The sequence below is a fragment of the Echinops telfairi genome, unplaced genomic scaffold (genome assembly GCF_000313985.2).
Source record: "Echinops telfairi isolate 266 unplaced genomic scaffold, ASM31398v2 ScPeMD7_3533;HRSCAF=4204_1, whole genome shotgun sequence".
NCBI classification, from domain to species: domain Eukaryota; kingdom Metazoa; phylum Chordata; class Mammalia; order Afrosoricida; family Tenrecidae; genus Echinops; species Echinops telfairi.
The window spans coordinates 22634234-22648458 of record NW_022107432.1 but is presented as its reverse complement, the minus strand read 5'-3'; the positions used below and the strand labels follow the sequence as shown (position 1 = coordinate 22648458).

At 48.9% G+C, this 14225-nt stretch overlaps 1 protein-coding gene across 1 annotated transcript in view; it reads right to left on the bottom strand.

Moving 5' to 3' along the window:
• Positions 1-14225, bottom strand: part of XPO5 (exportin 5) — a 39817-nt gene that overhangs the window by 6624 nt on the left and 18968 nt on the right. The window contains exons 12-21 of the mRNA XM_045294763.1: positions 13795-13923; positions 12442-12560; positions 10949-11104; positions 9046-9087; positions 8489-8578; positions 7610-7809; positions 7046-7145; positions 5447-5628; positions 2541-2641; positions 317-413 (exon numbers count right to left, since the gene is read on the bottom strand). Coding sequence (XP_045150698.1) covers positions 317-413; positions 2541-2641; positions 5447-5628; positions 7046-7145; positions 7610-7809; positions 8489-8578; positions 9046-9087; positions 10949-11104; positions 12442-12560; positions 13795-13923 — 1216 coding nt within the window. The remainder of the gene's footprint in view (positions 1-316; positions 414-2540; positions 2642-5446; positions 5629-7045; positions 7146-7609; positions 7810-8488; positions 8579-9045; positions 9088-10948; positions 11105-12441; positions 12561-13794; positions 13924-14225) is intronic.

The window sequence follows — 14225 nt, the reverse complement described above, 5'->3', positions numbered from 1 at the left end:
AAGACTGCACACGAGACCTTTAGCTCCATCAGTGTCCTTGATCTTTGGTCCTAAGGGAAAAGTACCATCTAGCTCCCTGCTGCTTTTAGGGACCCTTAGCTCACATCCGATGTGATTCGCATTAATGACAGAACTTCCAGCAGCTTGGCTGATTTGACGGCTGCGTAACGGAGGCCAAGGCCCTGGGTGTGTGGTGCACACAGGTCAGCTGCCTGTTCCCAGCAGCCCTGAACACAAACCCCAGCTGGCTGCCTCCTCGTGTTCTGTGAAGAGTAGCAGCAGGCTGGACAGGGGAGGGGTAGCCTTCTTTCCTTACCAGTTTTCATAGAGGGTGCAGAAGAAACGCTGCATTCTTTCCAGGACGGTTTTGTACACTGCAGTGTCGTTGAGTTCCAAGAGGGGCTGAGGTAATCCTACAGAGAAAGACAGGTCAGGAACACACGTGGCAGCAGTCGGTAGACTCGGGGTGTGGGGGGGCTGACAAAACAGAGCAGCTGGTCAAGACCACCAGCTGGAGGCTCTCCGAGATTACTCAGAGAGATATGCTAAGCCTCTTTACAGGGAAAGGGGAATGATCCTAAAATACCCAAGATTTTAAATTAGACCTGGCCAGGGTCTCTCTGAATCTTTCCATAAAGCCCTGGGTGACTGATTGCCCCACCCCACCTTTTAGGTGGGGGAAGCCCATTTCCAAACAATATCTTATGCAAAAGCCGAAGATGTGTAACAAGTTGAAATGAAGCCCCCCACTGCAAGTGCCTTCAGAGATCTGTAGTCTGGTCAGGTCTTGCTCCTAGTTGGACAGTTGCCAGAGAGCATGGTTTGCTTACTGGAGCATGTTCTAAATGGCCACACACTTCAATAGCTGGAGTTTCGGGGGGAGGCAGAGAACAGGATGGTGAAGCAGCATTCACTTTTTACATCCATGGTGACACCTTAGGGTTTCTATTTTTATGGCTTTTAGAAGATGGACCTTCAGTGCAGTGGGGCCAGAGGAAAAGGCCCTGCTGAGGACAGTTAGGGCTCTGGAAAGGCAAACCGATACCCTTCCTTTGGTTACAGTCACAGCCAAGGACTGCTGGCCGAATGCTGGACTCTGGCTAGGTGAGGAACAGACACAGTGGGGCTGTGCTGGTGGGGCGGCCTAAAGCTTTGGGAAGGGGCACTTGGTTAAACAACCCTGGATGTCTTGGGCTCTAACTTCTAGCCACACTCATACTTTGCTGCCAGTGTTTCAACCACAGAGCCACCGCTCCTCTGTAGTCCTAGGACATACTCTTTCCTGCCAAACTCAGATCTCCTTTCTCCTACTCTGCCTACAACGCCAGCACCTCCTCTCGCCCGGCCCGGTGTGGGTCGGCCTTATTCATTCTTCAAGTTTCCCCTGGGAACAACTGGGAAACATGGCTCATCATCTATTCCTGGACAAGTTCTTATTATAAATGAATGATGCCCTGCTACTACTACTGAATGCTTTGATCAAAGAATGTACACAAGAATCCTAATCAAATGGGGGATATGCAGAACAGAAAGGCAGACATTTCAAAATCTCTGGGAATCCAGACTTTCTAAAGCCGCTGAGACTGGATAAACTTGAAATTACTGCCCAGAGATAATTTTCAAATAAAAAACATCTCCTGGAGTCACTTCTACTCTGTCACCAGGGATCAATATGAAAGCAATCAAGTCAATAGCACACAACAACTATTTCAAAGGCAGCCAACTTTGGGAAGCACAAACTAAAAAGCAAGGTCATTTAAGTGCCACAATCTTGTTTAAAAAAAAAAAAATCCCCTGAAGTTGGCCGTGAGCACTGTGTTAAGAACCATCTCTCTGGATCACACTGCCAAGAGGGCCTCAAAGGAGAAGACAGCGGGGAACCATCGAAAAGGGAGGCCGAGAATGACTGCACACCAGCCAGAGCAAGGTCCCTGTCACGGAAGTGTGTGGGCACTAAGTGTTCAATTGGCTTATGTTCCACTGTGTAAATTCTTTACAATAAAAAATACAAAGAAAAAGAGAGTAACACTGGTAAAAAATGCTTTTAAAGATTATACAGTTTATTGATTAAGCTTCTTTAAGCTTCATTGTTTTAACACATTTAAAAAAAACTATGTGAAAGGCAGGAAGTTAATGCCCACCAAGTAAAGAGATCGTGGTTTTTTTAACCATCGAATGGCCCTGGCCCCCACCACTACCTAACAGCTTAACAGAAAAGCGAAAAAACCAAACACACTGTCATGTCAACTTAGAGCAACCCTGTAGGATGGGGTAGAACTGCCCTGTGTTTCCGAGACTCGTCTTTCTCTCCAGGAACCACTGGTGGTCTTGAACTGCTGACCTAACCACGGAGGAGTTAATGCAGTTGGGTATACCTGGCTCTGTGAGCCTCTTCTGTGGGCTACGATAATGAAGCAAGCACATTGCCCATGTGGAGACCGTAGGTGCCCCACACGAACAAGGAGGAAGAGACACCCATTAAGCTGAAGCTGCTCAAGGAGCCCCTGGGAGAGAAGGTGAAGAACACCTAGAATTCTTACCTAATATAGCAGACTTTTCTGCTTCAAACATATCCAAAGCCTTTGTGAAAGGCTCTGCCATTTTGGCTAGCATTTCTGGTGCATAGAGAGTATTGTGGGTCCTGAAAGAGACAAGGACGCTCCGTGAACTGCTTGTTGAGAAGGGGAAACAGTGGGTGTTCCCTTTACAATTCAGTGAATCCATTCTAGGACCATGCTACCATGCAGACAAACCTGACCAATACCTTCAACGAGGAAAAGAAAGCACACGCGTTTACATGTCACCCAGCAAAGGAACATCATTGACTAGAAAGAGTACAGTCCGCACCTGAGACCCTAATCCAGACAGCCCAATGCTAGGAAGCAGAGTAACTTTTAACAACTACAATTTGTCATGTTTGCAGTTGATGAACTATGTTTGTATTTGGAGGGAAAGAGATCTGAAACCGTACATAAAATGATCTCTGATAAAATCAGTTCTTCCCAAGAAGGCATCCATAGTGTAAGGTATGACAAAGAGCACACTAGCCATTTGTTTTTATTCTTGAATTAAATGCTGACTGTGGCCTACAGTGATAGATGTGCGTGTGTGTGTGTCTAAGACAGTAAGGTATGATCAATTTCCTTGACATCTGGTATTATATCTCCTCCCTTTCCCGTCCTCAAGGACATGGCACGTGACAGGAGGATGCACACTTCAAATAGCTCAAACGCCAGACTAGCTGTTTATAAGCTGTAACCTCTAATGGTAGTTGGGTTCCTGGACTATCTCAGGAAAACCTGCCTGGCACACAACCTGGTGCTGTCTTCCAGAGTCAGAGGGATTAGGCATCACCTGGCTCTAAAGAAAAGGGCAACCATCACGGAGAAAGTCGCTGATGTCTGATAAATAACGACCCGTGCAGTGAAGGTCTGAACTGAAGGCCGACTTCAGGTTCTCCATTGGCACATACGCACTACAGGGCCTTTTCTAGGCAGGGACAGCATCAACATCTACACCTTCTTCATTCATCAGGTGCCTTGGCACAACAGGTGCTACTAATACTATTTTTAAGGAAGACAAACCTTTCTCTACTGAAAAAATAGCAATTTAAAACTCACAGCTTCAATACATAATTGGCAAGACTGTCAACTTGTACAACACGGTTTAATTCTACTTATAAAAACTGAAACCAGGAATTCTATTCTTGCGTGAATACCCAACACATGCACATAATTATCCAGACATTCACAAGAATGTCCCCAGCAGCACCATTTATAACACGGAAGCACTAGAAGCTGTTCAAAGTCTATCAATACAGAACGCATACAGTATGTCCTCAAGGAGAGTAAACCGAAAGGGCATGCACATCATGGGTCCGGCTCAAAAACACAACGCTGAGCGAAAGAAGCCAGACACCAAGGAGTGTGTGCTTCTGGTCCCCTTGATGTGGAGTCCGCAGACCAGGCAGAAGGAACCTGAGGTGGGCATTCTTGAGGGGCGGTGACTGGGAAGAGGGCTGGGCAAGGTGGTTTCTGAACGTGAGTGCTGGCTACCACGCTGAAAACTCACCTACACACAACTAATGGAGAAAGCGAACCCTAGCAGCTCCAGCTGCACACTAAAGAAGATCAACTGCTCAGGAACTATAGCCAACAATTTTGGGTTTAATTGATGCTTAATCAAAAAAACATTGAACTTTTAGAAAAATACCAGTATGATCACTCTATGGCTGTGGTCTCCTAAGCCAAACAGCGATGAAGGCCGTTTCCAGGTCTTCGTCCTCCCTCTGTGGTCTCCCGCTCCAGGACCAGCCGAGGACATGCAGCGAGAGCCTGCGCAGCAGGCAAGCCTTCTGCCCTCACGACTCCATCACTTTCATGTTTCTCTAAGCTACACACATTGTGTTTACAAACAACAACACTCAAACCATATTTATGTATTGAAACCTTTTCTCCTTTTAAAGCAGAACAAAATACTGGTGTCTATGTCAACAGATGTGTATCACCCTGACAACTCTCTCAGGCACTCCACCCAACCACTTTGGTCGAAACTAGCTCAGAACCTTTGACTCCTACACTTCTGGCCAAGAGCTTCTCGGAGACCCGAGTAAAGTGGTTTCTCCAGTTAAGATTCCATCCCTACGTAATAGGGCCAAACGGCACTGGAGCAGAACTTCAACCTCTAACTCAGAAATAGTATGGTGGGATATAAAAGGCACACAAACGCTGCTTCTCTCAGGAAGAATATGAATTTTATACCAAATTGATCTTTCTCTTCAGAAAACATCCCTGCGACAGTACACAGGTCTCATACCACCAAGCCCTCTGAGTACGTTAGCTCAGGTGAACCTCAGCCTTTAATAAGAGCACCTGGGAGTGAAATGTAGATGACGATTTCAGGGCCGAATTGAGGCCCTGATTCTGCATTTCAAAGAGCTTCTCCGTTGACTGCTCAGCCTGGTGGCCCGAGCACTGTACTTTGAGAAGCAAAGACCCAGAAAACTGAAATGAAAGATGGTAACACTCACTCCCCGCCCTTGGCACATTCGGCCGGTGGGCGTTTGGTTCACTTGAGACCAGGACTTCTGGTCTGACGAACTCAGACTGGTGCATCTGAACAGCACCCAAAGAAGCACACTCCTGAAACTAACTGCCAGGCTCCCAGGGAAGGACTCCTTTCATGACGTGAACTTAAAGGCAAATAGAGTTCACACGAGAGCAGGGTCAAAGAGAAGAAAGTGGGAGAAGAGCTTGGAAGAGGCTCAAAATTAAAAACGTCCTTTGGACGAGTTCACATACATGGAATTCAAGGCTTGTACAAGTGAGAGCTGATGCTATTTCTAAAAGGAGCTCACTTCTGGGAAAAAGCAAGATCTACTCCCCCATTATTACCCACTATGATCGGAAAGCAGACACAGCAGATAAAAACCATTACTCTGACTCACCTGATAAGGGCAAGCAAATTGTCAAGAAGTTTCAGAATTTGCTCTGTGCAGGGGTTCCGGAAGATTGGATTTCCACTGGGTGTATAACCCACCACAAACCCCCCAGCTTTGGCCTCTTCTAAGTCGCTGGGCCAGCAAGTTCGCTTTATGACGCCCAGAATGCTATACACACAAAAACGCATCTGAGAAAAATGGTAAAATAAAAGGTAAGCACAAAAGGAGAGATGGAAGACGAACTGCTATCAGATCTATTCGGGGCAATGGCAACGGCAACGAGGAGGTGGAGGGAAGGAAAGAGCCCTCCACCTCCACCCTCTTTGGGTCCAAGTCCCTAAGGGAGAGGTCCCGCTCACAACACGACCTTGTCACCAGGTGGCAGTACGCTGATCTTCTTGAAGGAGGCGTGGTTGGGCCCTTGCTGTCGTTGAGGAGGTATCATTGAGTCAAATCGATCTTGGACGAGATGGCTTAGCCACCCTGCACCCTCTAGCTATGCTCCTAAGACCCCTGTCCCCACTGCCCAATGCTCTTTGCAACGGACCTAGTGGTTGCTGGTTAACTAATGTGACTTTTGGTATAATGGAGGCAGGAACAAAGTTTATTTGAGCAGCGAAGAACCACAAAATATCAGTTTGCAGGACTTAAAATGCCAGAGAGCAATGGATTCCACCCTGGTAACAAATCTCTGACCTATTTCCCTATTACACTTTCATTCTTAAGCGCATTCTAGAGATCTGAAACAGAAGCCCCGTTAAGCCCTCAGCTGCTAACCGACAGGTTGGTGGTTTGAATCCACCCAGCAGCCCTGGGAGAGACAGACTGGGTGAAGTGCTTCAGTCAGTAGATTACAGTCAAGAAAATCCTATGGCACGGCTCGACTCCATGAGTTAGAAATTTGACTTAATGGTACCTTAGAAACAGCAACGCCAAAATACGAGGGGGTACCCCCCAAGACAAAAAACAAAACAAAATCCTGATAAAATCTCTGCTGGGTGAAGCTTTTGTAGTACGCATCGTGCCCGCTGAGGGAGCATGGAGCAACTTGCTGAGTCAGCACACCCAGCGGCGTCGGCTGGCAAGGCTCTTTGCGCTCACGTGAGTTTTTCCTAAAAGCAGTTGTGTTCCAACCTCGGGTTTTTTGTGTGTGATGGACCATTTACGAGACCAGTGTGCAGCTGTGAAATTCTGTTTGACGATGTAGAAGAGGTGAAGAAAAAAACGAGGGAGGTGCTGTCAGCCATCCAGACAGATGAATTTGAAAAATGTTTCCAGGAATGGAATCGCAGATATGACAAAAGCATTAAGTGTAATGGAGAGGCCTTTGAAAGGGATAAATGTTATGTAAAAAAATTTAAATACACAGATTTGTTAAAAAAAATCCTTTTTTTGGAGGGGGTACTCCCTCGCGAATGCCTTCACAAACAACATCATTCACTCTGTGGTGGGAACCAGCTCGATAATTCTAGTCCAAAGAAGGAAAATACGCAGCTTAGGGACGTGGGCGCCCGGCCTTCTCTCAGCAGTAGAGAAAAACAAACCCACGGGAAACAGGACAAACACTCATCAAAGGAGCCGCCCCGCCCGGAGGGGCCCACTCACCCGAGCTCGGTTCAGGCCACAGGGATCCTCCAGGTCCGGGTCACAGCTTTTCCGATCCGCACCCACATAGGCGAGAAAGGCGTCAACGTCTGCCAGCACTCTGAAGGTTGGGCGGGGAGGCAAGTTCTACCTGAAGGCTGAGCGTTGAGGGAGGACAACTTCCCATGCCCCTCTGGCCCAGAGGAGGGTTGTGACAGTCAGAGAAGGTCACACAGAGTGCCAGCTGTCTTTTGAAAGCTTCAGCTTCCGGGCTCTACGACCGAATGTTAGTAGCAGCACTCTAAGAATTCGAAAGATTCTGTGCTCGAGAAAGCAGAAGACAACTGGCACACTACAGCCGTGATTTGTTCCCCGTCTCACGAACATACTCATTCCCTCTCTGCTACACTTCTGGGCAGCAGTGGCACTTTCAGAGTGTAAATGACAGAGAACATCGGGAATCGGGAATAGCAGAACCACAGCTTAATATCCTCACACCGCCCCAGCACTGCCCGGGCCTGGCTCATGAACAGACTGGGGGGCTGGAGTGCACCAGAGGGCCCGGTCTGGGGGAGTCTCCTCTACCTGTGCATGTCTTCAGAGAGCCAGATATTGGCCACTGGCGCCATCAGCTCCTCTAAGAAGGCCTTCTGCCGCTCATAGTTCTTGAACTGGTTGCTAACAAGCACAAGGGCTTCCATGAGGGCACACTTCTCCATCTGCGTCAGGAGCAGCTCGTTGGAGAGGAGTTGCTTCACGTGGTTATAAAGCATGTCAAAATTGGGCTGCAGATCAGAGAGGAGAGAGGCAGGGTTGGTGACGGACGAATGGACAGGAGGGCCAGGCCCGCCGAGGAAGTGGAGAGCATCGGCATGTTCCCAGGAAGGAGGTCGTCACCATGTAATGGAGTCACAGCACGCTTCTCAAGTGTGGTGATTAGGAAGGCCATTTGGACAGAAGGTGGCCACTGTCTGGAGCACCTGGGTGACCACATCTCACCGTACAATTGTGGCAACAATGACCTTGTTCAACGTTAGCTTTTCAAGGTCCCTTTACAGGCAAGAACTATTTATTTTCTATTTATGCAGCGACAAACACCTTCTGTGCACTCAGCATGGGGATTTCTGGCTAATTTGTAGTCTGTCAGAATGTAAAATTTCGTACCGAAATCCCCAAACCAGGCGGGTCTGGTTTCTCTCCAAGTTAGGCGGTAAAAAACGTGACAACCCCACTAAAGATCTGCACGTTCACAGGGAAAGCCAGCTACCTCGTAGAGAAGCGCTCGCTTAGAAGGGAGAGGTGCATCTGCGTGCTTCAGCTGCACTACACAAGGGAGAGAGGCAAAGAGCTCACTGCGAGGAGGCCCGTCTGGCTGGGGAGCTGTCATGAGGGCTGGGCGGAAGGAGAAAGAGAACCAAAGTGGACAGGCCTCAGTGGCTGCTGAGCCAGGCTCCAGGCACTCACCAGCACCAGCTGGGGGTAGTCACGGCACACCTTGATGATGGAGGAGCAGGCGTGCCTCCGCACATTCCTCACTGCCCGCGTTCTCGGGGGCTGCAGAGGGGGGGCAACAAAGACACGGTCACTTTAAAAACTAACCGATGGGTGCTGCCTAGAACCACGCACGTACTTCCTTCAGAGACACGGTCACATCGAAGCTTCACAAAGGTAAAGCGTTGAACAGACTGACATTCAGTCGCCACTGGCCCACACAGTTCCATTTTGGGCAAAGTAGGTAACATTTTTACATGAATCCACATCCCAAGAGCTGTGGCTTAATTCTCATTAAGTGCTCTTAGGAGTGCAGCCCCCGCAAGGCAGAGAAAACCACCAAAAGAGGAGCATCAGCAGTGAGGCCGCTGCACTGTGACAGCCAAAGCACAGCGGCAGAGGCTTGTTGTGCACCGAGTGAAGCGCCTACCGTTTCTGACCATCCAGTGCCAAATGCTCCCCCTCCCCCAAACACCCAGAGGAAGGGTCAGGCTCTCAAGTTAGACTCTTGATGGGAATCATGATCTTACCTTACTTTCTTCGACAGTTTCAAAAGTGACAGCTGAAAACAGCTATGGGGAAGGAAGAAAGGGCAGACCATCAGACCCAAGGGCAGTTGTGATTTTTCAGCAGTAGCTACCCAATTTGCAACAGAAGCCCCGAAAGGGCATTCTTGTTAACAACATGGCAACACAAAGGGCGTTCCCTGAGTGCACACAGCTTCAGACGCTCATGGGGGCAGGTGTTTTACAAGACGCTGGAGACTCACAAAGCTGTCGTCACAGTTTAGAAAGAAGGTCACAGAATCCCACAACAAGCCACATCCTCCTCTGACTCTCGGCTACGGTGATGCCTGCCTCCCCTCCACTTTTCATCAAAAGAACCATCTACTCTCTCTGATCCCATCTTCAAGCCTCCCATTCAGTCCTTAGCAACGCAGTTTTTGCCCTGGCCACATGAAGCAGCACAGCTCAGCGTGGAACTCATGGAAGGAAGACATCTCCCAGGTCTGTGTGAAGAGGCTCTCTGCTGCAACTGAGAAGCCCCTGGCCTCTGATGCCGCACTGTGCAGTTCTCTGACCAGCCCTCTCTCGTTCCTTTGGGGCACTGCACCCTTCCTCCTGCCCCCAGTGCTCAATGGGGACCTGCATGGCTCCCTGTCCAATCTATCGCCACTCCTGACATACCCCTTTCTGGCTGCTACTACTGCTGGTGCCGATGCACCATCACTGCATCTCACCACGTCCTCCAGTCCAGGCCTGCGTTGCAGCATGGTGATCATGCTACACCTGCTCTACACAGTACTTCTGACCCAAGGCACCCTCTTCTCTTCCTTGCCCTTGTTCTGCCTCCTGAGCCAGGACTCTCATGCAGGTGGTGGCCACACCACGCTCCTATGCCACACAAGCTAGAAACTGGAAAACTGCCATACCATCCTTCCACTCACAAGTCCCCTCCCAAACTGACAGGGGACCCCGATCCTCTCAACACCTGATCTTCTCCAGAGCACTCCCCGCTGCCTGGCACGCCAACATGCTTATTGATGCTCCTCCCTAGACGTTCTAGTTCCACGAGGCAGCCCTAACTCGTTGCCGCCACCTTCCACCGAGCCTGGCATGCCCAGTGCTCAATGAACACTTGCTGCCTGGATGAGGAGCTTAATCAAGCCCCAAGGCCAAGCCCAGCTGACTTCTCTCCCGCCCACTCCTGGAGGGCTCCATCACCCAGCGTGGGCCGCCTGCGCGTTTGCTTTAGGACAGCACGGAGGGAGTGCAATCGCAGCACCCCATCCCAGTTCAGAACCCACTCCACAGGCTCATGTCAAACCCACTCCGTATACGAACTCCTCCGTGGCCCAAAGGAAGTTTTGAAGGTACTTTCCCCCCAAATCAGGACCGTCAAGGCTGACAGTTGTCACATCTCTTCAGTGTTTTTAATCTCCGACAGCCGTCTGCTGTGTCTCCCATGACGCTGGCTTTTGGAAAAGCCTATGCCGATTCTCTTGTAAAAGGCCCACCTTCCGAAGCTGGCTCCTCTTGGTAACATTTTTCTTGTTCCACTGGCTTCTTGTGTTCTACCCCCACCAAACTCCTGCAGGCACGCCCACCCCCCACAGACGGCCACATCTTCTCCACTCTGGTCACTGCAATTTGGCTCAGGAATTGTCTCTCGTAAAAAACGCTTCTCCCTTCCCGGCACACAGGTTCGGTAATTGCAATGCCATGTGGGAATGGCATCTGTCCATATGCCTTTGATCTCAGAGTTGTCTCTAAAGGGCAAAACGTGCCCCACATCCGGACCCAGAGTAAGCCGCATGACTAACACGACCGTCAGTGTTTACCAGCCTGCCCCCCCCCCCCCCTTTCAACAGCAGCGAAGGCATTCCTTTGCTTAGAAAAGCCGGATCGCGTGTACGGAGGAGGTGGAGTTTACCTTGGAGAAGACCTGGGGCAGGAACTCTGGTCTGTAGGTGACAAAGGGAAAGAGGGCTGAGACATTGGTGAGGACACAGGACAGGATGAGGGGGTCCTTGGTGTCACAGTTGAGGACCATCTGCAGCAGCTCTATGCCTTCAGTCACAGGAACTTCCTGCAAACAGGCGGGAGAGGGGGCTGCCCAGCTGCCACCACGCAGCGCGCTGCCCACGTCCGTCTAATTAGATTCCTTTTGATGGTAAATACGTAATCGCATGGTCATCTATGGTACGTGCGGTTTTAGATGCTACCTTTTAATCTTTACCATGCAAATTGTAGCCCACTGTTGAAAATTCTCATCAACAGTGCTGCCAAGTGCCATACTAGGGATGTGGCCTTCTCTGCTCCGGCACTGGGGACATTTCCAGGGCTTTACACTGGCAATAACGCTGATACTCATACACCTTTTTTGGGGGGCAGGGGGGAGATATGGGGAGGAGTAGCTCCGACATTTTCACTTATGCCATTTGGCTGAGAATCACAAACTTTGGAGATGACGGGATTTAATGGGCCCAAAGTCATGAATTTCTAAGTCAAGTTGCTTTTCTGCTCTAACAGGCTGTGAACCCTCTGCCCACCTGTGCCCCGCCCCACCCACCTGTGCCCTGGCCCGCCCAAGCTCAGTGACAGTCACTATCAATCCCGAAAATCTTCACATATTGAGTAGGTTAAAATCGAGCTTATTTAACAAGCATTTATTTGATTACAAACAAAGATGTATCTCCTCCCTGTTTCTGTACCAGTTTAGTTTCTCTTCTACAAACGATCTGATCAGGTCCTTTGACTACTTTTCCAATGGGCTCTTTCTAGTGCTTAAGTAACGAACTACGTGAATAGCAAGTCAGTCAATGTGCTATCCGCGTGAAAAAACACACTATGCGTTCCTTATTTTAATAAGGCCATAGAGACTGCTTTTACCCACCCCAGCATACACCAAAATATCACCCCACAGTGTGCTATGATAACCATTATCTTAGTCAGATTAAAATGCTAAGCTGGTAAACACTGTTACCCAAATACTGTAGCTACAATAAAAGCTACCTAATAAGAGAAAGGTATGGAACGTATGAAAAACAAAAACAGAAAACAAGAGGTACGGACTGAGCATTACTGGAAGAGGAGAAGGATACTTAACTACTCTGGTACTTACAGAGCTCTGACGTTTTTTTCAATGTTAGATTTCCATCACTGTCTTCCCAGCACAAGCTACCTTACTGGAGGAGTCTGCTGACTACCAGGCTCACATTACCACCTTAAACCTGGGTGCCAGATGAGTTAGAGAGATACAAGGTAGACCTGGGTTATCTGAACTTCAGTATGTTTTCAACCACTCAGAGGCTCGGTTTCCTTTTCTGTAAAGTCTTGCATTAGTAGGTTTTTCTATTCTCCTGCCAACTTAAAAAACAGAAAACCACAACCTTTATGCCATCAGCAGGAAGAAGAGTTACTTACCTCTTTCTCTAGGGTTCGAAACATCTGGTTGACCACACATTCCAAAAAGAAGGTCATGGCTTCCCACTGCACGAATGAGGGGGAGAAGATGGAGCAGAGGCTGCCCTCTCCGGTGCCGGCTGTGGGAGAACAGGGTTTCAACACACACACACACACACACACACTCTCTCTCTCTCTCTCTCTCTCTGCAGCATCACAGAGCAGAGAGACAGGAGGGCCGTAGAGACCACTTGGCAATTTCACAGTTGAAGTAATAGGGTAATTTAGCTTCTTTCATTCCAGCAAAAAGACAAATACAAAGATCCTGTGTGCTGAAGACAGAAGAGGTCCTTATCCAGCCTCCACCACTAAACACCAATTGCCTGAATTCACCCGAGGGCCTTGTCTGTGAAACCATGGTGAGAAATGAATGTCTGTAAGCATCAAAACCAAGCACTCGATAAATACTAATTTATCCACTGTTGTCCCTCTTTATACTCACCTACAGAAATCTGGTGGTGCCATGGTTACTGTCCGGGTGCTAACTGAAAGGTGGGCAGCGTGAGGGCACACAGTGGTTCTGCAGGAAATGACCTGGAGATCTGCTCCCCTGGACTGCAGCCTACAACACCCCCACTCTCACCCCCGACCCCCCACGGGGCAGCACTACATATGCAGGGGAGCTGGACTCAAGGGGGCCTAATAGGAAACTAAAAGGCCTTCCAACAAGAAACTGGTACAAGATACAGACGGCTGCTGCATGTCCAGTAGCATCCTGGCCCTGGGAAGACTGTTATCAGCAACTGTGTCATCCTCCAAGGTCACAAATGCCACCGGAGCCTAAGACGCCAACAACACAGGCAAAATGGTTCACAAACTGCTGTTCTTGCTTCATGTGACACTGCCATTCACTAGCTCCTCAAAGGCACAACACAACCGTGCCTCCACAAAATGTCACATTGCTAGACGTCTGGGGACTTCCGAGTCCACTGTGAGCATTCAGAACTACTGAGTGCAAATCTCCTGGTGTCCAGTAACTATGCACTGGAAAACTCACACTCTCCTCCACCACCCACAGCACGGGACACGAAGACAACAGAGCAGACACCTGGCTTACCCAAGTGGGCAGAGGGGACTACTGGGACTTTTCCAAAAAGCAGCCTTTCCCAAAGGCCTTAAGCTGATTTAGAAGTAGCTGTACTGCTCTGCTTGGCTGATAAGGGATTCTTCCTGAGCTTCCTGTGCAAGAACTTGGTTGAAAAGCTCAAAAACGTTAAATTGAAATCGGTCAAGATGGTGACTGGAGTAAAGTAATAAAACCAACAACAAAGAATTGATTCTGCTGGAAAACAACACCGCAAGGCAAACATTTACCGTTCGTGGGCCCAGCATCCACCGAGGTTGAGAGCTGGTACTTCAGCCACTCCCCAGCCATCTGGAAACTAGTCTTGGGATCCAAACGACATGCCAACCTCATCACCTCTCCTTGTTGGGCCCGGGAGGCTGCCAAGCAAAGGATGTACATCAATAGGTGGAATACATCAGGGGCTTAATGTTTGAATCTCATTCCAGAGGGAGATGTCACAGAAACAGTCCTGTCGACCTGCGCTTGGAACATACTAGATGCGCAATGGAGCTTTGCTGAGTTAAAAAACTCAGAATTAAAAAAGCAAGCAAGCAAGCAAATAAACTACCTATAAACTCCCTTCCCAGCTCAAGCCTGTAAGTGGCAAATTAATATTGCCCTTAGCTCCATTCTGATGGAGTGAAAAGGAAGGAAGGTTGAGAGGAAGAGAAAATGGGGG